This window comes from Leptonotus elevatus, chromosome 9 (genome assembly GCF_054856555.1).
Source record: "Leptonotus elevatus isolate MCC_2025b chromosome 9, RoL_Lele_1.0, whole genome shotgun sequence".
Lineage (NCBI taxonomy): Eukaryota > Metazoa > Chordata > Actinopteri > Syngnathiformes > Syngnathidae > Leptonotus > Leptonotus elevatus.
The window spans coordinates 14,712,069-14,737,031 of NC_141247.1; the positions used below are offsets into that span (position 1 = coordinate 14,712,069).

General features: G+C 43.0%; 1 protein-coding gene across 4 annotated transcripts; it reads right to left on the reverse strand.

Annotated features, from left to right (window-relative positions):
- Positions 1-3,518: 3,518 nt before the first annotated feature.
- Positions 3,519-24,473, reverse strand: kdm3b (lysine (K)-specific demethylase 3B). 4 transcript variants are annotated; one of them, XM_086084653.1, is made up of 26 exons: positions 23,889-24,471; positions 21,368-21,523; positions 19,122-19,235; positions 18,857-18,962; positions 18,554-18,678; positions 18,405-18,464; positions 18,025-18,070; positions 17,375-17,598; positions 13,772-14,978; positions 13,480-13,696; positions 13,158-13,372; positions 12,094-12,246; positions 11,850-11,957; positions 11,634-11,761; positions 11,263-11,563; positions 10,925-11,178; positions 9,937-10,209; positions 9,643-9,814; positions 9,461-9,551; positions 9,215-9,345; positions 8,980-9,099; positions 8,376-8,399; positions 5,687-5,826; positions 5,403-5,579; positions 5,196-5,330; positions 3,519-4,496 (listed from the first exon to the last, which is right to left on the reverse strand). In XM_086084653.1, exons 1-26 carry the CDS (start codon positions 24,096-24,098, stop codon positions 4,416-4,418), a joined length of 4,968 nt encoding a protein of 1,655 aa, XP_085940779.1. In that variant the 5' UTR covers positions 24,099-24,471; the 3' UTR covers positions 3,519-4,415. The 4 variants fall into 4 exon arrangements, with proteins under 4 accessions (XP_085940779.1, XP_085940775.1, XP_085940776.1 ...); XM_086084649.1 differs by having other exon boundaries at positions 17,375-18,070; positions 23,889-24,472; XM_086084650.1 differs by having other exon boundaries at positions 11,263-11,560; positions 17,375-18,070.
- Between the last annotated feature and the right edge of the window lie 490 nt (positions 24,474-24,963).

Here is a 24,963-nt window from a genome sequence, read left to right on the forward strand (position 1 = left end):
TCGACCCCCGCCGGAACAGAGCAAGCGCAACACCTCAGGGCCCCCCAGGCCGCGGCAGCGCCAAAGGACGACCCCCGGGCCCCGCCAGGGCCACCGGCCGAAGAGCAAACCCAGGAGCAGGAGCGCCCCCCGCCCCAACACGGCCCGCGCCCCCGACCCAACGCAGCAGAACGGGGCACTGCAGGCCCGCCAGGCACCCCACCGGCCCCCAACCCCCGCACCCCCCACGACCCCCCGCCCCCCATCCACCCCCGCCACCCACCCCAACCCAGCCCCAGCCGCCCCCAGGTCCCCAATCCCCCAGACAACCCCCACCCCCAGCAACCCCCCACCCCGCAACCCCCACCACCGCCCCCCCCAACAAAGCCGCCCCCCCGACCCCACCCCGACCAACCGGCAGCCCCCCAGCCCCCGACCCCCAGCCCCCGGGGACCACCCGCACCCAGGCACCGGCGCCGAAGAGGGGCCGGACAGCGGAGCGGAGAGGGCAGCCGCGCCCACCCCACCCCCCGCCGTGTGGAAGGACGGAACACCGGGGGCAGAAGGGGGAGATGGGGGCACCGGAGGGCGGCCGACACCCCCGAACCCCAGGCCCAGCGGGGGAAGGCCCCGGTCGTCACCCCAGCGTTCTTTGTGAAAGTTAACCCCTGTTACTGAGTCCGCCAGCTCGCCGACTGGCGAACTCTACCCCTAAACCGTGAATGTGACCCCACCCAGTGTATATACAAGTGTGTGTGTGTGGTGCATTAAAATTAGGAGCAGGTGAACCGGAGCCGAGGGAAATGATATTCCCACGCTCCGATCCACCCGCCTCCCAAGCATGTTACTGAGTGTATGTGGTGCATTAAAAAAAAAAAAATAGGGCGGGGACACGGACAGGGGACCGCAGCACTGCTCTATACTGCGGCCCCCAACCGATGGCACCCCCACAAGCCCCCCCCCCAAGTTGTGTGGTGTATTAAAATTGGAGGGGAGTTGTAGGGTGAAGACGGTGTTTCCACCCTACCCCACCCCCCAAAGTGTGTTATGTGCCCTATATGTCTATAAAAGTGTATTGTGCAAACCTAGTGTAGTGAGTTAAGAGGAGCGACCAGCGGGGCCCTCCCCAACCGGGCGGGGGCAGGAGGCGCACCGGCCCACCAAGCCCCCACCCACCCCACCGGGACCCCGGCGGGCATATGGGACCCGTCCGGCGTGGCGATAGGGCTTGCCCCCCGGATACTAGGTCCCACCCGAGGTGCCAAGACGCCCACTGGAGCGGGGCGGGCACGACATCAAACCCCAGCCACCCCCGCCGGCCCCCGTAGCACCGAGACCCGGGCCATGGATGGAGCCCCCGGCCCAGGGGAGGGTAAGGAAGGCGTACCGGGGAGGGGGAAGGGAGGGGGGTAGGAGACGACAAGAAGGGCAGGGGGCAGCGGCAGGGCCGCAGAGAGAGGGGGAGAGGAGGAAGAAGGGTGACGAGGGAGAAGGGACAGGGAGGCGGAGGACGGGCGGGGAGAGGCGAGGAGGGAGAGGCAGCAAGGGGGAGGAAGGGGGAGGGGAGAGGGAACCACCGGGCACCCCGGCGGCCCACAGTCCCCGAACCGCGTCGCCGGGCCCAGAGCGACGGACCGCGCCGGAACGGCGCCGCCCCCGACACCAGGGAAAGCCCCGCAACGCAGCACCCCCCAAGAGACCCAGGGAACGGCCAAGACGCAGCCGCCACCCAGCAGCCAACAGAGGAGCAGACCCGCCCACGCCCAGCCAGGGGGGATAGCACCCACATAATTAACCCACTGGCATGCCATGAATCCGAATATCAACCCCTGGTGCCCATCGGAGGCGAATCCGCTCGATCCCGCTGGCAGCAGCCGGGTTCCTGACTATAGAAACACAACCATTAGTTACAAATTGCCAAATACAGAAACATCAATGCAAGTTATAACGCTGCTGTGGCTCTTGCTAACAGGCAGAATTAAGATCCAAGTTTAGGTTAAAAAAAATTATATACGTAGACCATGTTTCTTTAAATTTTGACATTTGGTTTTTATTTGAGGCAGATATTTTTTCCATTAAAATATGATTTATGAGGAGGTTAGACCATTGGTTTGTTTATTTTTCCAGTTAACAAGAATTGTTTTTTTTGCGATAGTAAGGGCTACAAGTATAGATTGAAATTGTTTATGTGGTAAGTCAGTTGTTGTTAAGTCACCTAGCAAACACAAGTTTGGAGAGAACGGTATCCTACAGTCCAAGACAGCGGAAAGTTTTTCTAAGACTTTAGTCCAGAAACACATAACCGGAGTACATAACCATAAAGCATGAAAATAAGTGTCTGTAGTGTTTTGTAAACACTGGAGACAAATGTCGGAGTCTGAGAGTCCCATTTTCTTCATCATATATTGAGTAATGTATGTTCTGTGAATAATTTTATATTGGATAAGTTGTAAATTTGTGTTTTGTCATTTTAAAAACGTTTTCACAAACTTGAATCCAAAAGACAGATTCCGGAGCTATAGACAAGTCTGTTTCCCATTTCGAGATGGGTAAAGACGTTTTATCAGTATATGAAAGTAACTTATATATTTTTGAGAGTTTTTTTGTTGTTGTCGGAGAAAGCTTGGTAATCTCTTTAGCTAAAACAGGCGGTTGGAGCGTACCCTGGAGTGTTGGAATTTGTTTCTTTATCATACTTTTAACTTGCAAATAATGTAAAAAGTTTCCGTTTTTTATTTTGTATTTTTCAGGAGTAAAACCTTTTGTTTTTTTATTCAAAACTTGAGATGACCCAAAAAATTATCTAAATATATTTTGTGTCTTTCAGGGTCCCTCATGATCGCAGGGCTCCCAAGTGGGTTCATAGTTCCCTTATGCCTTGGGCCGACTGTGAACCACACGACTCAACCAGAAATCACGTGAAACAAAATTACAAACCTGAAAAACAGTTCATTAGAATTCTTGTTTGGAGTCAAACTTGAATTAATGACGATGGTCAGACAAGCTCAGATTTGTCATCACCCATGATGAATTCAAAATCATGTGATCATATTTGAGAAATATTGTTCAAATAATATTAGCGATGAGGGCCTTTTTATTTTCATATTAGTATTTCTACAGCTTTCAGGATATCCAATGGCAATTTCTGAGGGAACTGCAGTTTTTCCATGCTCTATTTCATGCCCCACTTAGAGATCCTTTTTTCTAGATACAATCATTTGAAATGAGGTCAAACATACCAGTATGTTTTAATTTCGTGAGCATATCAATCTGCTGCAGGATACACTAAATTAATCGATAAAATGGTGGGGTCTTGGGTTGGTAGGTATCATTAAAATGTAATTGGAATTGCATTAAAATGTAATTGGAATTGCATAAAAATGTAATTTAATAACATAAAACAAAAAAATAAAATTAAAATGTTAAATTCCAAAGTATTTCTATTACCGGTAAACAACATTCAAATCCCAAATCCAATTCATTGATGATCAACAAAACAAACAATTAGCCAATGACATATTTACAAAACACCCACACACTGCCATTTTTCTTAACTTTATTGTGAAAAATCAAACAGACTGCTAAGATCAATATATATTGATACAATGTTAATGGCCAGTAGTTGTGTTCAGCTGCAAATGTGATTTTAGACCAATGTTGTTTGAAATCTGCAGTTATTCAGCCTGTGAAACAAAGTAACTGAAAAAAAAGCCTCTTCTATGAAATCCTCCTGATCATTACTTGTGCAATGATAAAGGGGTGTATAAAAGAAGACTCCTTTAAGTGAAAACTAAAAATACAAAACTTTGGTCTGCTTCCTTGACTGGCTGCTTCACAAATACATTTTCAGCCAGGGTAGAAGCACCCAGTTTGAAAACTGCAAGAACAACAACAACAAAAATCTACAAAAACAGGTTAATTAACCTTGCATCTATTGAAATACACTGACGTCATTAAAATAGAAACATGAGTCTGGAACGCACATATCAGTTTCTTATATGGTCGCTGAACATCTGCTTCGAAGGCACGTCAGCTTTTACCTCCCTTACTTGCACATTGTACATATACAATGGAAACGACAAAACAAACACGTTGACCTTAAATACAGAGTTAATCAAAACAAATGAAAAAATTAAAAATAAACTCGACAAGTTTGCGCGTACTGTGTGACAGCGATAAAGGACTTCCTTCATTGGCGCTCCGACAAGCACATTACGAGGTTGAACCCTTCTCCCAAATTTGACGATCTATTCCGCCACATCCAAATTTTCACTGCCCCTGGAAAACTACAATTTCTGCGTCACTCTGCTGTTTGAGAGCGTGTGCGTGTAAGTGTGTGTATGTGAAAAATGTATACGCATATGTAGAGATCTTGTATGGTGGAGTGAAGTGGGGGAGTCTTGGGAGGCTAGTCATCACGGCACACGGCTCTGTGACTACGGGCGGGCTAGTTTCGGGTCATGGGACTTCAGTGTGCCGACGGCATCCTTCACTGCGTGATAAATGATGTTTTTCACCTAGATATAGGGACAAACAGATGGCAAAAAAAAATATTACTATAATCAACAACCACAGAAATGCTCAACATCATTAGAGATCTGTCTTCAAACTGTCACATGTACACAAATACTGTAGCCTATAATATGGATTCCAGACCAGTTTGAGTCTGACAAAGTCCACAATACCTAAAAAGACCACAAGGGGGCAATAATGTGCCGCAACTAGCTCTGTCATCATTTTCCAAGTGGAAGTAGTTTAATGTATGTTTTCTAATACAGTGGTTTGTCTTTATGACAGTCAGCTGTTATTATTACTTTTTACTTAAACTATTGCAAATAATGCATGTGTCATAAAACAAATTATTTTTACTTAATTTTTTTCCTATGGAGCTGTTTCTCACTGTGGCGACAACATTATTTGCTATGGGAATTGTTTTTCTGAAAAATAAAATAAAAACACTACAGGAACTTTTTGACAGCAAAAATCTATGCTAATATTACATGACAAAAATGTCGGGGCATTTATTTGTGTTCATACTAGCATGATTACACAAATAGGACATTTCTACAAAGCTTTGTATAAAAACAAACTGACGATCTGAATCTACACCAAAATGTCAGTTTTGTACACGTTACTTGAGTAGTTTTTGCTTAATTCTGCTAACGCACACATCCCTTGGTGCCGTGAAAAAAGGGGCGTGTATTCGGCACCCCTACCTGTAGCTTGTCTTCATGGTTCGTATGAGTGGTCGAAAGATGTCGGAACTCTTGCGTCAATCTGAAACAGTGTCTCACATGCTCTGGAGACACAAAGTCCTCAGCTGCCTTGATGCAACTGTACAAGTTGTGCACCTGAAAGCAGAACAACAAACAATGTTACATTTAAAAAGTAAACAGACGGGCAGGGATCACTCAACCATTTACCTGGTGTGGTGCTCCAGCAGGGATAAAAACAGCATCGCCCAAGAATTGCACAATGGCCCAGCCCTGCACACCATATTCTTCATAGAGTCTGCGGCGGAGAGCCTGATCCAAGTACCAGCTCTGGTCATGAATGGGGTCGTGGTCGAGCGGGTTCTCCTGACCCTGCTCCTCTCCGACCTTGACAGAAAAGGACTCAACTGAAAAACTTGCCCACTTGGCCAATGCTGCAGCTGATTTATCCAGGGACGGACGGGCATTCGGGACAGTGTCGGCTGGCTGCTAACCTTGCGCAGGAGTTCTCTGATCTTCTCTGCGTCCTTGGCCGCATAGATGTGCCAGAGAGCTCCGGGTTTCTCATTTGCATTGTACACCCTCCTCTTTGTCATTTCATCCACATCTCCCTCCTCAATAGTGGTCATGACCTCTGTGTTCAAACAAAACAACATAATGACATCAGCAGATTCTTACATCGGTGCTCTTCTGTCTTGTGGGTGCATGTTGTCTGGTGTCAAATATGTGTTGATGATGAGGGGCGTTTGACAGTGTACCACTTTCTTCAGACCGATACCAGTACGAGTACTCAATTCTACTACTGATACTTCTGATACATAAAATGTCTTCCCCAAAATGACAAATCATTTTAAAGACCTATATATCCTAATACTGTATAGCATTTTTTTTTTAATTGCATGAAATTAATGGCAATTTTCTGTTCTTCTAATTTGAAATTCTTGACCGTAAAACGGCTACAATATCAACCGTGGTATCCCTAATTATTTTAATTTTTTTTACCTCGTGTAATTACAGTAAACTGTTACCAATCTGCCGCAAAATGTTTCGCGATTTTCAGCAGTATTGCTAAAATAGTCCAAAGATGTTTATTGTCACCGTTTTATTTAGAATAACAACACAAATGTAGCCAAATATTAATATAGAACACGATGCTGCAATACTATAAGCAAAGGCTTTTCTTGGTTAAAGTGTGACATCATCACTGCATGTAGTACAGTATTTCACTTTTTTTTTGCTCTTTAATGTCTGTATATGCTGTCAAACAGCTGATACGCCAGGAAAAAAAGTTACAATGTCAGAAGGTAAACCCTCCTGGATATGCTCAAGGAAGGGAAAGGTTGAGCTGCCATTATAGCGTCAACTAGTAAGAGTACTTATATGGACATCAATTACATTCCATAATACCGCTGACAGTACAATGGAGATGTGTAAAAAAAAAAAAAAAAAAAAAAAAAAACTTTGGGTCATCATAAAAAGTTGTTGCCTCACTATTTTCTTCTCACCAGCCGAGAAAGCTTTGAGGGAAAAAAGGGATGTAATATCTCAGCTTCTCTGTGGAGTCATCACTTCATCATCATCATTCATCAGCCTGTACTGTTAATTCTTCATCATCAAATTGATTGTAATGCAACTTCAAAATTCTCATTACAATACAGTCATAAAGTTGAAAGAATTGTTGATGTGTACATATCGCCGCTGTCCTGTGAATGCAGACATCTCCCCAAAAAATGGACATAAATGTTTTTCACAGGAAAGCTACAATATGTTGTATTGTGTATGGTTACGGTAATTCTGAGCCATTTCCTTATAATGGCACAGCAATGTTGTATGAATTTGAAATGACAGTGTTTGGGGATTACAGTCTGAGGCACATTTATGATTTAAACTATCAATATAAGCAATTCTAAACATTTTGTTTCGTAGTAGTGTCAATTTTGCACTTTTTTTTCTTCCTATTCATGGTAAGGTTCTAAATGTCAAATGTTCCATTTATGGACATTAAGGGAGAATAAAATGCTAATGTGCACAGAAATAAATGGTTTACCTTTCACATTGTGAATGTGTTTTATAAATTGACTTGTTCCAAAACAGGAAATGGGGAATCACAGTTTGTGTGCATGTTAGCTAAAGAGTGGAATAGCAGAGAGGAGATGCCTGCCAGATGAGATGGAGGGGGGCCAAGTCAAGATGCCCTTCATTCAAACTTTCCTCCCACAGTGATTACACCAAGTTGACAGAAAGTGGACAAACTGCAGCTGCAAAGAAGTGTAAGCATCTTTTTTTGCTGGTGGGTGGGAGGGGTTGAGAAAGTTTTGCCAGGTTGTGACATTCACAGGGAGAGTTTTCAATGATAAATTATTATTTTGGAGTTTGAAGATTATGTTCATATAAATGCACCATGGAGCTATACCCCAATCGTTGCATAGATAATTGCAGATTAGGGCTAGGCGATGAACCAAATTTAGCAATTAAAGTTTATTTATAATGAATATATTTATTAGCATCTTGTGTAGTTCAAAGCGCTTCACTGACAAGCACATCTTTCATTAGAAACACGGCTTTTTGACCTTTTTAAAGTGATTTGCAACTTATTCTACTGCAGAAGAAAGTAAGCAGAATTTTTCCCGTCCGAAGGCAACAGCAGTCATGGAGTCAATTGCACTTAATATTGCTAAAGAAATGCTTCCCATTTATTTATTTGTTGTTATTTATCCTTGTCTAAATACTGTCAACTTTTATCGCAAGATATTTGTTTCCAAGCCACAAGTTTACCAATATATAAGAGTGTGACCACTCGCTCTGACCAAATAACGTACGGACCAGCCGGACCGTGCTTTTTGACTGCTCTTTTTATAAATTGTTGAACATTTAAAATGTTATTTACATACACGTTATGCCAAAAGGGACACTTTCCAAGAGGAAAACACCTTTCTACAAAGAAAGATATGTATCTATGTTTTATTTTTATTTTTTATAAATAACATTGTTACCATTCACCTTTTCTACCAGATGTGTGTGTGTGTGTGTGTGTGTGTGTGTGTGTGATTGGTTGTAATGTATTTATTTTAAGGCCATTATCGCCCAGCCCTATCGCAGAGTGAAGAGTGGAACAAACAAGAGGGGGAGTTAGTCAGGAAGAAATGCATGCTACTCAAGTGATACAACTGAAAGTCTACACACCTTTGCGTCCATTGATATCGGCTTCTGTGAATGAGAAATGTTGCCGTAATGAAAAAAACAGATACCCATTGAATTATTTTACGGGTGCTGTGTAAGCCAAGGATGAAGTGGCAATGAACAACCGTGTCAAAGAATAATGGACGCTTTGGCTCAGAGTCAACCTGAGCATATTATTTATTGTTGCCTACCGCCAATTAAGCTACAACTCACCACCAAGTGAACTGACATGGCTTTAATTGCTAATATCCATCTCAAGCATTATACTATTTCAACATTTTTGGATTAGCAGATCGTTAAAACCTTCAAATTGAAGAAAGAAAAAAAAAAAGTAATGGGATAGCCTGTACTGTCTAAGTATTTTCTCTGGGAATGTTTGTTTTGTTTCTCGGAACCCATTTATGAGGCCAGGGTCCACTGATTTTGGATCTGACAGTTCTACAACCCTTGTCAAAAAATCCATCGCTCCTTGAGAATGATCATTTAAATACATTTAAAAAAAAACAATTCTAAGAAAATGATGGCATAGTACCTAATAGCATGAGCAGCGCGAACATTTTCAAAACAGCTACTAAGAGTTGATGTTTGAGTGTGCGAGTCCACTGACCTTTCTCCAGGTCTCCTTCTCCATGAGGTATTCCAACATAAACCATAACATTGACAGCATCTGACACATCAAGATGAAGGTTGGTGGTGCCCACCTTCCTGTCTTCTGTTGAGATCAAGCCTGAGAAAAACAACATCCATGCAAAAGTGAGAGGAAGAAAGATGAAAACAAAAAATTAAACAATGGAGCAAAAAATCAAAGTGTGGATTGATGAAACTCGGCCACGGCTTCCCACCATAAGCATTGTACATCTTGGGTCCTAGATCTGGTCGTACAAAAAAGTTAGGCAGACGGGCAGCAAGGTTTAGCCGGCCATCTCTTTTAGTGTACTCTGGCAAGGGAAGGTTTTCCATCAAATCGTCAAACCTATGACACGCAAAGCGGAAGAATCACAAACATTAACAAATTCCTACATATAGATGCAAGTCTATATTAAGAAATTGTTATAGTTATAGATTGATGTTTGTCTTTTGTCACTCACCGTGTGCGCATCATATCCCTGAAGTCTTCTCCTGGAGGCCAGTCCTTTAATTTCAATACCATTGGGTTACCTTCAGCATCTTTCAGCCGCTCTGTAGTTGATCAAAACATATCAATGTTGAATGGACCTATGCAGTCCAAAGGGGGGGAGCTGCATGTACAAAGAAGTATTGGGGAACTCACTGGAGATGATCTCAAAACCGTCCCAAAAGTCTCGCACTTTCACGTCAGAAATGATGGCACAGCTTCTGCAGTTGACCAAGTCTACGTCCTGGTCCCCAAACTCCTCACTAAAGGCCTGAGGACGCCACAACTCAGGCTTCAGTCGTTTATGTATCCCTGACACCAAGACAGGCTAGGCACAAAGGAAACAAATTGTAAATATAAGACACAAAATGTAAAGCTATTCTAATAAAAACAGTTCCACACTAAAGATGAAAAAAAAGCACCGTATAGAATATGGATAGTGGTTCTTACTTGTCCCTGCTTCCAGCATTCTCTAAAGATCTTCCAGTTGTTGCTATTGCTGGGATCCTGGAGGCAAAGGAGTCGCCCATCACAGAGCCAGGAGTGCGAGGTGTGTGGTTCCAAAACACTGAGGCCCATTATCCCATCTTTGCGGGCTCCCAACACACCAAGCTCACTTCCCTCAGAGGTTCCGGAACGGCGGCCTTCGGCTTTCTTCGTCTCCACAACTGAGGCAATGATGTGGTCCAAGAAGTTGGGAAGGCTGCTCTTTAGCTTGTCACTCTGAGTAAAGACAATTACATATATTAGGGGTGTCAAAATTTGTGTGTTAATTTTGAGTTCCTTTAACGCCACTAATTTTTAAAACGTGATTAATGACTGCCCCTTACTTGGAAAGCCTGTACTGGATGAATTCCAGTAGAAATGTAGCAGACACGTCCATGTCAAAATTTAGCAGTAACAAATGTAATAAAAATGCATATATTTGTGTAGTTATATTTACAATTTTTAAAAATGTGCAAAATTTCACAAGTTACTTCATGTTAAAGATTAGATAGATCTTAATATGAAAAGAAAAATGCACTGAGCTGTCACCGTCAACTGCAAAGAACGGTTGAAGAAATGGTAGTTATTACACAAATGTGGCAGCAGAGTAAAAGAGATCAACCAGGACCATGTTGAAAAAACCCTCAATTACCCAGAATTCTAAATAGATTTGTGAATAATGATGAAACATAGCTATATTCTAATGCTAATTGCTAGATAGTAATATACTTTTTTTTCCTGATAAAAGAAGAGACTTTAATCTTTCTTTTGGTAGGTTTCATGTTTTTATAGCAATAGAACACAATATTCTGTGGGCCTTGCAAAATCAGTCAAAATCCTGTGAAATAGCCGGCAGTGAAGGGGATTGTTTTAGTAAAAATGGCTGGGAGCGAATGAGTTAAGAGTTCTGCGACATGCATATACACACACATAAACAAAAATTTACACTTACGCCTCCGGAGGTAAAGACGGATGGGAATGGTACCACACTCTCTCCATGTCCTTGGGAAAGCTTGCCAGATCCAGAATTGAGCAGGTCCCGGAGACTAGAACCTTCAGGTTTGGACTGCAGCACGCTGGCACCCAGTAACAGGCTGTTAAAGAGCTTAGGGCTGGAAGCCGAAGGCCTTGACAGGGCACTGAGTGAGTCCAGTCCAAAAGGAGGTCGACTTTCTCGATTCATAATGGCGCGAAGTGAACCGGATTCTGAATGGTAAGAAGACAGTGACGTTACACTTTAAAATGGAACGACAATTAACCGCAGTTCCGGTGATTTGTCTTTTTCCTCACCTTTCGTGTCATCCTTGGATTTCTGTGTGGCCAAGTCTGCAAGCCAGTGCAGAGCAGAGCTGTTGCCCTCTCCCGATGAGCGTGACTCCTTAGCGGATGACTGTGAAAGGTTACTGAGGGACGATGTACTACTGGTGGAAGAGCTAGTACTGCCCACACTTTCTACTGCCCCGCCACTGGACGTTACTGCTGTTTGAGTCATTTCAGTTTTGATAGTTGACGTTTCACTTTCTGACTTTGGAGTTGTGCCAACAGCAGATGCTGTAGCTCCAGGTATGCCACCACTGTTTGGCGGTGTCTGCTGAGACAAGCAAACCAACCGTAAGAACGCATTCAACACCTAATGTAGCAATCATGACATTATGATGCACCTGTGAAATCCCATTGGGGGCACTATGGCGGACGAGGGCCTTAGTATGCCGACTTGCACAAGGGCAGTTGGCTTTAATGCCCCACTTGCCTCTTGCTAAGTGCACCATGTCACCTATGTTGTAAAGAGCTAAGATAAAAAAAAAAAGTGTATTAACAACCAAACCTCATGATAGCAAATTTACATTTCAATCTTAATGTATAAATGCACGCAGTACCTGTGCCAGGGATAATCTGTGTCGGCATGAGGTTCTCTGGCTCGTGAGGTTGTCCTTTAGCGCACTTCAACCAAGAGAAAACATCGTCCACTGGACCCTCTTCTAAATCTAAAATATATAACACATGTTTATAACACACCATAATCCAAACATCAACGTATTTAGGTTGTATTTACATTGGACCCGAGGAACCTAAATTGACAAGAAGAACTTCTAATTAAAGCCACTATCTATGAAAACTTACCATCTCTTGGTGTGTTCCTGCGAAGGCGATAGCAGTCCAGACACACGCCAAAGCCGCACTTGCGACACACCCAGTGGATGTTGAACAATGTGGTCTCGCACACGTCACACATTTCCCTCACACCACGCACAGCACGTTTCCATGCTACTTTCTCTGTTGGGGCAGCAAGACAAGTAATGTTAGTACAGGGTAGTCAATTAACATTTGAGTAACTTGAATGTTGTATGCAGGAATATTATGAATATTCTGTCAGGTACGTATATACTGCCCGAAGCAAGCTGGGATAGGCTCCAGCGGCCCCCGCGACCCTTGTGAGGACAAGCGGTTAAAAAAATGGATGGATGGATGGAAGGTATGTTTTTAGATTTCACTAGGATATAATTTCTTACCAATATATTGCTAAATATACAATAGCAGTGAGACACTGAAAACATAGAACGTCAAAACTCAAGCACTCTATTGTGCAAGTAATGTATGTGACTGTGCATTTATATTTTTCCTCTAGACACTTATTAATTTGCTGTTTTGCATAGATGATTATTTGCCACTGTAACACGTTTCTTGCCAGACTTTTGTTAAACGTGAACCATTTTATGAATACATTTAACAAAAGCTTAGTGGTTTAGCTAAGTGGTTTTGTCCTGTTGATTATTACTCGAGTCATCCTTCTTTCATGATAACAGTACTTGCCAGAATTGTAGCTAATTTGCCGCCATGGAGGCGATGATTAGTAACTTGTACTCAGAGTTGCCCACACTGGAGTCAGACGTGAGGAAGATGAGATTACATCATCGACAAACGTTAGCGCGATTGGATGGTAGAGTCCAAATATTGTGTCAGCCCATCACACAAGTTACGGTACTTACAAATCAAGTGCATGACAGCCACTCACTCATTCTCTGGCAAAAAATAAACAAATTAACCCAGTGCTCAATATATCCCTTCCAGAAATGTTTTTACTTATCCATAACAGTGGAACACATGACAACTGCCCATAACAGAATCGGAACACTTGGCATCTCATGTATGCCTTAAGAATAAAAATGAGATGTATTAGTACATACGGTGAGGTTCCACCATCATCATGGCCTCCTTCTCGGACATGACCAGCTGACAGAATTGGTCGCCGACATTGGCCAGGATATACTTGGATGTGTCAAGGTCAAGCCCCTCTTGCACAGCGGGCGCAGGTAGCCACAGACCCATTGCCATCGAGTCACTCTGCTGTGGGCTTAGGAAGCCTTCCACACGCAACATACCCTTACGAGTGAAAGCCAACCTGGGCACAGTACAAAAAAAAAGAAAGATGAAATATCACAAATTATCTGTCTTGTTGTGGAAACATCATTACAGGTACAAAGAAAATAACTTGCTATAATGAAGTACCTTCGGAAGTGGAAGAAACGACAAGACACATTTGGATCATCGTCATCCTCACTATCATCATCTGCAATGCGAGATTTACGGTAGCGCTCCAGGCGACACTCGCGGCACTTGTGCAAGTGAGGCGCCACGTTGATGCACGAGCCATCCTGAAGGAAGGATTCGCCAGACTGCTTAAGACGGCGCACTTTGCTCTGGTCTTTCAGTACAGACTGGCCCACTGGAAAATATGAAGTAATGTTAGATCCAAACAATATCACCTTTTATGCTTCTGACTTTCTTAAACTAAGGTTACCTTTGAAAGGCTTATTTCGTGGACGGCTTTTAGCGGCGCCTTGGATTTTAGCTTTTTGCAGCATGGCTACGTCCTTCCCAGACTGAGATGCTTCTCCATGAGCTTGGCCTTTGTCTGGGCCCTCCTCATTCTCACTCAGGTCTGACAGGTCGCTGTTACTGCTTAGGTCAGAGTCACGTTTGGTTGATTGTGCTCTTTCCTCCAAGGCAAACTTCTGTGTCAGGTTCTGGTCAAACGACACAGGCAGCTGATCCATTCTTGCGGGGCCAGTTGTTCCAAAAACAGAGCTGCCTGCTCTGGCAGGGCCAGCTGTACCAAAAACAGAGCTGCCTGAAGTGGATGACGGCATCTCCCCAACTGCCTTTTCTTCTTTTAACAAAGTGCCTTCATTCTGCGCCCTTTGGGTCGTGTTTGGTGCTGGAGAGATTGAAGAGCTGGGTGAAGCGGCAGATGAGAGTGTGGCGAAAGGGGAGGATAGAATGCCCTTAGGTGGCTCTGCCATAGTGAAAAGATTGGGCTTGTTGTCCGAGGCACATTCAACTTTGGAGAGTCCAGCAAATGGCGTATGTATGTTTTTGTCCCCATAGGACAAAAATGGATTTGCTGGCTCTTTCGAGCCTTGCAGAAAAAGGTTCTGATGGCTCTCTGAAGGATTAAAATTAGATGGCATCACCACAGCCCCTGCCAATGTACCATTATTACAACTCTTTAAAAGGTTTTGTAGTCCAGACACTGCTGCAGAACCCGCAACGGCAGAGCCCCTTCCAGCAGAAGTGCTACCCACGCCTGGAAAGGCTGCTGAAGCGTTGCTCAGCACACCATTTCCTGTTGGATGAATGTCAGGTGTTTTGGTCTGCTCCAGCTTTTTCACCCCTTCTGCAGCAGACTTGAAAAGGCTTGGGGGTTCCTTATTAACGGTTTCTGACACAGCGGCAAAGTAATTGGTGTCCTTGGACTGGTTTTGAGCACCAGCAAGGCCTGGGTTGGAGTCTAGATTCTTTGTCATGCACTGGAAAAACAAGTTTTGGTCTTGCTTGGATTCAGTCTCATTCTTATCTCGACCGAAACCAAATCCAAAGGGTCTAGAAATGTCCTTGGAGGTTGTAGAACCAGTTGCAGCACCATTGGTCTGTGAGGTAACCTCTCCAAAAACAGGAGCAGCAGGCACAGCTGATGGGAGCCGATAACCCAACGCAGTCTTGGGTGCCTATAACGAAGACAAAGCCATTGTAAAAAGGGTTGGGTTTAAAAATTTTAATTAAATAAAAATCGAATGATCAATATCGAATCGATTTTCTTTTTTGAGCCTGATATCAATTCACAAAACCACAAATAGATTCTTTTTAATATATCTTTTCCCCCATAAATTCATAAGAAAATTGAATTTTAAAGGCCTTTTTTTGTATCTGACTGTTTTCTTGAAATTTACTGTTCACATGAATTTAAAAGTATTTTCTTACATTTATGAAAGATCTGACTTATTGCACTTTAAGACAATTCAGAATCTTTTTTGTTTATATTTACAATTATTGAATTAGAATTATGAAAATATTTTCATCTCAACCTTGCTTATGTCAATGTTTGTGTAACAATCAAGCGATTATGACCCGGGAGGTAGTAACTGGTTAAATGATGCACAGCACTAAATCATTTAACCAGTTACTGCCTCCGCAAAATTTAATGTTTGTGGAATTTTCATCATGTCCTTGATATTTAAGAAAAATGTATGTTCCATAATTAATCAATATCGTAATGAATTGAATTTTTAAGAAGGGGGACCGGAGAGTGTGTTCCAGCTATAGCTGGATCACACTCCTCAGCCTCCCTGGTAAGGTCTATTCAGGGGTGCTGGAGAGGAAGGTCCGTCGGGAAGTCGAATCTCGGATTCATGAGGAGCAGTGTGGTTTTCGTCCCGGCTATGGAACATTGGACCAGCTCTACACCGTCGGCAGGATCCTCGAGGGTGCATGGGAGTTCGCCCAACCAGTCCACATGTGTTTTGTGGACTTGGAGGAGGCGTTTGACCGTGTCCCTCGAGGAGTCCTGTGGGGCGTGCTTCGGGGTACTGAGCCCCCTGATACGGGCTGTTCAGTCCCTGTACTACCGATGTCAAGAGTTTGGTCCGCATTGCCGGCAGTAAGTCGAATTTGTTTTCCAGTGAGGGTTGGACTTCACCAAGGTTGCCCTTTGTCACCGATTCAGTTTATTACTTTTATGGACAGAATTTCTAGACTCAGCCGAGGCGTTGAGGTGCTGTTGGCTTCTTTAAGCCGTGATCTTCAACTCTCACTGGAGCAATTTGCAGCCGAGTGTGAAGCGGTTGGGATGAAGATCAGCACCTCCAAATCTGAGACCATGGTCCTCAGTAGCAAAAGGGTGGCGTGCCCTCTCCAGGTTGGGGATGTGATTCTGCCCAAGTGGAGGAGTTTAAGTATCTTGGGGTCTTGTTCACGAGTGAGGGCAGGATGGAGCAGGAGATCGACAGGCGGAAAGGGTGCAGCGTCTGCAGTGATGCAGATTCTGTATCGGTTCGTTGTGGTGAAAAAGGAGCTGAGTCGAAAGGCAAAGCTCTCGATTTACCGGTCAATCTACATTTCTACCCTCACCTATTGTCACGAGCTGTGGGTCGGTCGGGACCGAAAGAACAAGATCCCAAATACAAGCAGCCGAAATGAGTTTCCTTCGCAGGGTGTCCATGCTCTCCCTTAGCGATAGGGTGAGAAGCTCTGTCATCCGGGAGGGACTCTGTGTCGAGCTGCTACTCCTCCACGTTGAGAGGAGCCAATTAAGGTGACTCAGGTATCTGGTTTGGATGCCTTGTGGACGCCTCCCTGGAGAGGTGTTCCGGGCATGTCCCACCGGTGAGAGGCCCCGAGGACGAACGAGGGGACTATGTCTCTCGGCTGGCCTGGGAAAGCCTTGGGATCCCGTCTGAGGAGCAGGTTGAAGTGGCTGGGGAGAGGGAAGCCTGGGCTGCTAAAACTGCTGCCCCCGCGACCCTACCCCAGATAAGCGGTAGATGACGGATGGATGGTATTGAATCAAATCACAAAAAATCTAAATCGAATCAAACTGAACTCTTGTGAATCGAAATTGAATAGATTGAGGAAATTAGAATTGATACCCAGCCCTAAGTGTAAATGCAGTAGGTAGATAGCTAGCAGTGACGGCTATTTGATTATGAGTGAGCTTGCATCCAGTGTAGTAAAATAGTAACAATGTTCCCAGCGACAGCGAAGGAAAACATGGTTCTAACAGGGTCGATACTTATGGTAAGATTTGGTAAAAGTAATCAATGAGTCATTGTAGCAATTCTAAGATGCCGTCCAAACATGCCCCTGGGTAGAAGTGAGAACGATAATGACATTACAGGCATCCCCTCAGGAAAAAAGAAAGTAGCTCAACAGTCCCAGCAGCATACTTTGTTAATTGGTATGGGTTCTAGTGTGTGTGTGTGTGTGTGTGTGTGTGTGTGTGTGTGTGTGTGTGTGTGTGTTGCCACTGCTATTGAGCACAAAAATGCACATTTGTGTCCTTTTACAAGACACAGCAAAACGTTAATACAAACAATATCGAATGTACAAAAGCTTCTGGTTGTCTTACCTCTGTCTGGCTTCCCCAAGTAGGAGCCTTGGGAGTGAAGCCTCCCGAGGCAGACAGCGCCACACTCGGGCTGCTGTCAGGGGAAGACCACGAAATGGTGACAGGCCCAGGGGAAACGAGAGCTGAAGTTTTGGAAAAGGATTTGGAGGCATCTTCTCTGACTGCTGGTTGGGATGGAGAAGCCTTGTGTGCTGGGGCTCCAGGGACCAGGCTTGGCATCTGCCCTAAAGAGGGGAAAGATGTGGCAGAAAAGGGAGATGGTGCTGGTTTGAGGGGAGGAGGGGTGGGGGTAAGAGAAACTGAGGTGGTTGAGTCCGCTGCCCCTTGTGTGGCGATCATCCGACCATTTTCTTTCACATGGGCGTAATAACGCGTTGGGTTGGCATTTGACTGATCCATCTGGACGGAGGAATTGGCAGGGGTTGATACTTTGCCCTGAAGAAGGCTCCCCTCCAAGGTGCCGCCATTTTTGGTTGTGCTGCTGACTCTTTCACCAGCGTCTCCTCTCCACACATCTGGCCCTTCCGCCAAGTTTTTGTTAGAATCACCACATCTCTGATCATCAGCTCCAAATTCTACTGCGCCTTTAAAGCGCTTCAAGTTCATGTCTTCCTCCTCAGAGGCAGTTCTGCGTCTGCGACTATTATCACCTTTCAATGTTTCACTGTCCATCTTTCGCCGGGCACTCTTACCAAGCTGCAAAGAAACAAACGAACAAAAACAAACAAAACAATGATAGGAAGTTACTTTAATGCTAGTCAAGCAGTATCCAAAGGTAAAATATGACTAGTGGTGGGGACAAAATATCGATAATGCAGTTAATATAAACAGCCGCCTCTTTGAAATGAATTGCCTCCATTAACTTTTTTTTGTTATCCTTCTCTGTGAGCGGGGGGTTTACACACGCTTTATCCACACACAGATAAAAAGGCTGCAAGCCCTGGGAGACAAAAAAAAATAGCTTGCACATGACAGAGAGAATATGGCTCTATATGAAGAAAAACGTTTGCATTGATTTAGAAAGCCTTACCTCTTCATCTCCCAGCATCACATGTATAACGCGGGGGTCCACCAGCTGCTTTTCTTTATTCTATGACAAAAGTGTGTAGTGTTAATAAACCATGATTTCCCCACTCACTCTCAATGATTTCAAAGTCAATTGTCCACTAAAACCATCACCTTATCCAACATAATCTCCATTATGTGTGAGATCAGGTCGTGTTGTGAGACAAGTCCCAGGGCCCAGCATTCCTCAAGCTCCGGTTGATACACACACACTCTGCGTCCTTGAATCGTGTATGAACCTGCACAAACAATAATGATGGTTCAACTTCACACACACTGGATCTGAATAGTAAATGCCACAAAATCACATATTTAAGATGAACTTGGTATGAAAAATACAATACAATAAATAAATAAAAATACACTCCAGCCTTCATTACATTTTCCAAAAGTCAAAGGAAGAAGACACATTCTCACCCTTCCTAAGAATCTCCTGCAGTTCAAAATCACTTCGCCAGCTGGAAATGGCAGTCTGCACAGAGGGCTGTTCCACAAGCAGTGGATTTCTTATGTCTTTTTCAACCTGCGTAAGAACACAAAAAACATTGTCCTTAATACTGTAATGCTTTTGATATATACAACATCTACAAATACAATTTAAATTCCCATGTCCATTAACTGTAGTTCTTTTCTTTGTATTGTTTGTAATGATTAAATTGTGGGAAAGGTAAATGATACACACCTCAAACCTGTGGATAGACTTTTTATCAGGAAGGAACTCAAGATTGTTGCTTCCAAAATACTGCACTGGAAGTACAGTTCCTAAACCCACTCTGTCCACTATTGAGTGAAAAGCCTATGAAGAAGAACGGAAAACATATACCATTGAACATAGCCTTACACTTCACAGGGCAACCTGCAAGTGGGAAAACACACATTTTAATTCAGATCAATCAATGACAGCTTTATCAAGTACTGATCACAGAACAACAATAAAGTACATTTTATAAAAAGTAAATAATGTTAAAAGCCAAAGCTACAAACTTGGGATGCACAAAAACCAACGCAGGTGGCGGAAAGTTACTTGTGCCCCGACGCTGGTTCCAGTCAAAATGTTTGTTTTTAAGTGGCATTCTAAAGAAGCAGCCATGTATTTCTTTGAAGTGACTTGGTTTTGAAGTTATTACAAAGAGATATCAAGGCATCCTATGAGTATCCACAAGACTACACCCACCTTCTTTGCCTATTATTTATTTCTCTTTCATCTACTACATGCACTCACTCCTTCTGCACGGTATACCCTAGTATTCAGACCAAGGTACCACATCACTGTCAGTGATGCAAAGCTGTTCCTCTAAAAATTGTTGTATTAAGTGAAACTAATGCCATGTTCAAGACATTTGTGCTTTGTGTTAAACAATTTATTAAAACATTTTCATCACAATTCTAAGACTTATTGGCATCATCAAGTATCAATACTCAATATCAGCAAGTACTCAAATGTACAGATCCTTTTCACGAAATTAGAATATCATGGAAACATTTATTTTCATAATTCCATTCAAAAAGACAAACTTCCATAGATTGTAGATCCAGGGCCCACAATTTAAGTTGATTTCAAGTATTAATTTGTTTATTTTTACATCATTTGGGCTTTCAGCTCATAAACTCCACAAAAACAGGATTTCAAAAAATGTGAATACTGTTGCGAAATCAGCCCAAATTTTGCAGGGCATGATTTTTTCTTTTTACACTGAGTGTCATCTACTATACTCGAAACATCTACATGGGCTTCCCCGGGTGTCATTAAATTGATTCAGTTTGGTTCAATATGGGGAAGACTGCAGCCTTGACAACTGGCCAGAAGAACCTCATAGATACAATATCAATAGGCTGGGGAAGCCACAATAGTTCATAGCCAAGGAGGCTGGTCGTTCACAGACTGCTGTGTCCAAGCATATCAATGGAAAGTCTAGTGGAAGGGCAAAATGTGACAGGAGAAGAGGCGCCAACAAAAGAGAAGACCGTGGGCTTCAGCAGATGATCAAACAGAGCAGATTCAAGAATCTGGCAGAGATACAGAAAGGGTGGAATGAGGCAGGAGTCACAGCACAGCAGTCTGGTTCCTCGGGTCAAGCCACTTCTGAGCCTGAGCCATCATAAGAGGCGTCTCAACTGGGCCAAGGAGAAAAAGGACTGGACTGTTGGCAGGGGGGAAAGTGGGCCGGAACGGTGCTTCGGTCCAAAAATATGACAACTACTGTCAAAAGCCCATGTTAAATAACCTGCCAGGTTGCCACACAAGAAGAAAACAATCTACTAACATCGGATTTACATACACAACAAGTCACCAAAAGTGGGGGGAGCGTTTAGGCAGCGTGACTGCATTTAGACAATTTAGCGCGAACGGGCGGGTGCGTGGTGCGGTGCGGAGGAAGCGTTTGGAGTGGTGGGAGGACACGGTGTGCAGCGAAAATCGCCAAATTCGCCAAAGTTAAAAATTTTGAACTTTCTTTGCATTTCGCCTCGCAGCCTGATGGGCTGAGATATGTGCCACATTGGCTTTGGGGATGGACTACATCACACTCAGCGTCCTGTTGTCACCTGGAGTGCAACAACACCGGCAGATACTTACCCCCGTAAAACATTTTATGTGCACGTGAGCTTTTCAGTTTTAGAAACAAGAAAATTTTGATTTATTGCAGAACAGCAAAAGAAAAGCAAGCACTCGCGCCGCAGCGGACTCTAGGGGCATTCAATGACCACGCACGCAGAAGGAAATCTCATATATACAAAGAAAAAGCTCAGCCGACTAAATGTTACCGTTTTTCTTTTTCATGACATTCAAATTTTTTTCAAGAGGATCTGCAAGTGTTTTTTGCAATTGAAAGTGAAGTCAAATATTTGCTATTGTCACCATTCCCCACGTTGTCCTGAAACTGTGTATAAAACTTCCAAGTGTGAACACAGCCTTGACAATTAACTTACCAGAGCAGGCCAAGGTGTGGTTGACCCGGAAGACAGGGTAGTAATGCTTCGACTGGCCCAAACGATGGAATCTTCCACTAACAGAGCCTTAACGGAATCATCGTACACCTGCACCCACGAACACCGCTGCGACGCGTTCTCAAACTCCACAAACACCTGCAGTTGAAAACATTTCGTCAGTTTACCCACCATCCAAGTCAAACATCAACCCAGTTTTAGCACATATATGCTTTCTGCAACAGTGGTACATTAATTATGAAGAATTTAAGCCTTAATGTTAATTAGCGTGTTCTCATTGCAAATATCTAATTTCTTAGCAAGGGGTTATGAGGTTAATCAAAAAATGCAATCAAATAGTTTAAGCTTGAACTTTATAAGACATAAAAATCTACCAAACAAGTGTGGCGTAAACATAACTCAGTATCACTTTACCTTTTCAAATATTATGAAAAATATCTTGTAAACATTATATGGATTTCACTTCTTAAGCACTGAACTTATCTAGACAGTCGACACTATATAAATAAATACATAAAACAGACATAAACCGACTGCCCCAACTAGCAGCCTTTGTGAGTTCTAAACTGAATTCTACTCCATTGTGATGTCAATTTGAATTGGATATATTGTTCAGCCCTACTATAGGAATATAAATGTTGTCAAACAGGTAACGAACCCCAGAGTACATCTGAAGAAATTTAGTATTCAGAGGGGATGCTATTGAGTCTTCAGTCAATTACATTCCGTGTGAATCTTTAAATTGTTGACGCGATTGTTTAAAGATCTTTTAAGCAAACCAGTACTTATGTAGTCTTTGCCATTATCAAAAGTTCATTAAATGGCTTTGTAATGGATTCATGTTTCTTAACATTTTTTTTTTTATTCAACCAGAAGAATCTACAAATTGCATCAAAAGCAATCTGTTTTCAAAACTTTAGATTGGTCATTAATTTGTTAAAAAAAAAAAAAAAAAACTTGTACTAAAGAGGGATATGCCCAATGTTCTACATTTTCCAAATAACTGCAATGCATAAAATAAAACATGCCAATAGTTACAAATGTGGTTTACAAATGCAAAACTAGACGAGATGAAAACCATTATCCAAAATGGTTGTGCGTGATTTTTTTTAAACTCCAACTAATATTGCTAATAAGAAGAGAACAGATGTACACTGGAAAATTGAGCAGTGTTCAATCTTTTAGGAAATGCCCATGTCGATAGAACAGCAAGTTCCACATTATAGCCTTAACATCAATGTCACCCATGATGTCAAACCACAACTGGTCAGATACCAATTTGCTTTGACTTTATTAATAAAAATAAGAATGATCTTCCATTGCATTACCGTATTCCTGAACATTGCAATGTTTACATATTGTGGATACTGGAGAGCTTCATTTAAAGGTTGAGAATTTTACACACAGTAACATTTCAGTATTATTGACATGTATTATTATTATTTTTCAATTTAGATACTAAACAATCCTGTGCATTTACCTGCCAACACCATTCAATGTTCTTAACATTCATAAAGATTGCTAAAGTAAAGATGCTGTTTTTATCATTAAAAACAAAAGCATACTAATTACCTTCAAGCACAATTATTAATGAGCTCAAACTGCCGGCTTTTTCCACTCCTAGAATCTTGTTTTTGCACTCAAGCACACTTTGATAGAGGTTATCAATTTCATGTTTCTCTGGTGCATTTCGTTACATTCGGTACTGTCGTTTTATATTTTAACAACACACCCTAAGAAGAACTCCAATGGGGTGAGGTCTGCTGTTGGCAGAAGCCAAAATAAATTGAAAACCAAATACTATTATATTAATAGAGTAAATAAGAAATTCGTATATTATCTCGAGTTAGGTGTTCTCTACGTATCTAATTGGTTTAATTTATGTAGGTCATCCACCTTCATCCACCTCAACGTCTTTCTTCGCAAGTCTTACCCACCGTAGAATAATCATCTTTGCTCAAAGCATTCCAATAATTAAAAAAAAAATGCTATTTAAAACACCGTCCTCATTCGTAAACATTAACGGCTTAAATGCTTTGTAAAGTGAATTGTTTCGCAACTTAAAGGCCGCTTAGTGGACTAAGACAGCTAGCAAGCAAGAAGCTAATGCTACTTGTCAATGCAGAAGGGGAGCAAAAACGATCAAATTATCTTTCTTTGGGCGAAAATTGATCACAGCTATGATATTACTTTATGTGTGGTGGCAACTGAATAATATTCCCAAAGGTGGTTGACACTAATTAATATAGTAAAAAGCGAACAATACGAAGGCCAGAAAATCCCCGGTGTCGAGTTTAGCTTCAGCCAGCTGCCTGTGACGTTAGCAAGCTCGTAGGTTGTACATGGCAAAGCTAGTACAGTACTATGTGTCAACATATGAACCCATATTAACATATGCACCAATCGGGTGAGGTGGTGTAAATACAACAATTGAGATATTAACCCCCTAGCTGGTTGTTATTTGGTTGCGCTGTAAGACACCACACCGTATGTAAACACCGACCGTCAGTCCCGCAGCAGGAGTTGTTGTTGTCGCTTCTCCTCCGCTAGCCTCCGGGGCGGCCAGGCCGATGACGCTCACCGCCCGCACCGTCCCCCGCAACCAGTCTCGGGCTCGCGGCGGCTGCTGCTCCGACTCGGATCCGTTGGCAGTCCCGCCGTCGCCGAGGAGCAAGAGTAGCCGCTTTCCGATCAATTCAAGAGACTCCCCCATGTTTTGCCCGCAAACTAGCTGCCTCTATCGAGCCAGCATGAACGGTGTTAACTTCCTCGCTCGGATGCAAACTCGAAAGTGCGAAAAGACGAACAAGGGAGGGGGAAATAGCCGATTGCGGCCGCTAAATGTATCGCTAAATACGCCGCAAACTGGAAATCGAGCCGTGCACCAGACGACACTTGACGGCGAAACGGAATTAACACGGCAGAGCTGTTATTGTCCTCGGTGGTATACGCGACTATCCTGCTACGTCCGCCATTGAGTCCTGCAACAATCAAACGCACTCCTCGTAGGCAACCAGCACTGCGGAGACACGGATCTTGTCTGCGTGAGCGGCGTTCTCTAGTGGAAAAAATCGGAATTACGATCTGAACCACTGCGGAATGGTGGCTGGTTTATTGCAGGGAAAAAATGAAACCTCCCCCACCTCTAAAGTGTCCCCTCTTTCTTTATATGACGAAGAGATCAGTGTCACGCACACTATATGAAGTTAAAGGAACGATGAACGCATGCCATTCTCTGATCTTCGTTATAAACACAACAGTTCACCCGGTAAAGTATTTAAAACAGGAATGCAATCAATGCATTTCTAATCCATTGCAACCAACAAATAACCAGCGGTGGACAGTCAGTCACTTAGCAAATCTAACATTTGTTTCCATCAAACTATATTAATAATTGATTCCCAAAAGTCTGTATTCTCTTAATTTTACTGCCGCTGATATTTTTAAATGGTTATGTTCTAGATTCAACGTGCTCAGACAGATATATTTCTGGTAGAGAGAAGTTTTGCTAACTGGCTGACAATTACAGCTGCATTGCAATTAAAACATTAAAAATATATATATATTTCAGTGAAAGC

Coding starts and splice junctions, on each gene's coding strand:
- kdm3b (XM_086084649.1), bottom strand. CDS start 24,098: ATGGGGGAGTCTCTTGAATTGATCGGAAAGCGGCTACTCTTGCTCCTC. Junction 18,963..19,121: donor AGTCTATCCACAGGTTTGAG/GTGTGTATCATT, acceptor GTTCTTACGCAG/GTTGAAAAAGACATAAGAAA. Junction 13,697..13,771: donor ACGAAATAAGCCTTTCAAAG/GTAACCTTAGTT, acceptor CATATTTTCCAG/TGGGCCAGTCTGTACTGAAA.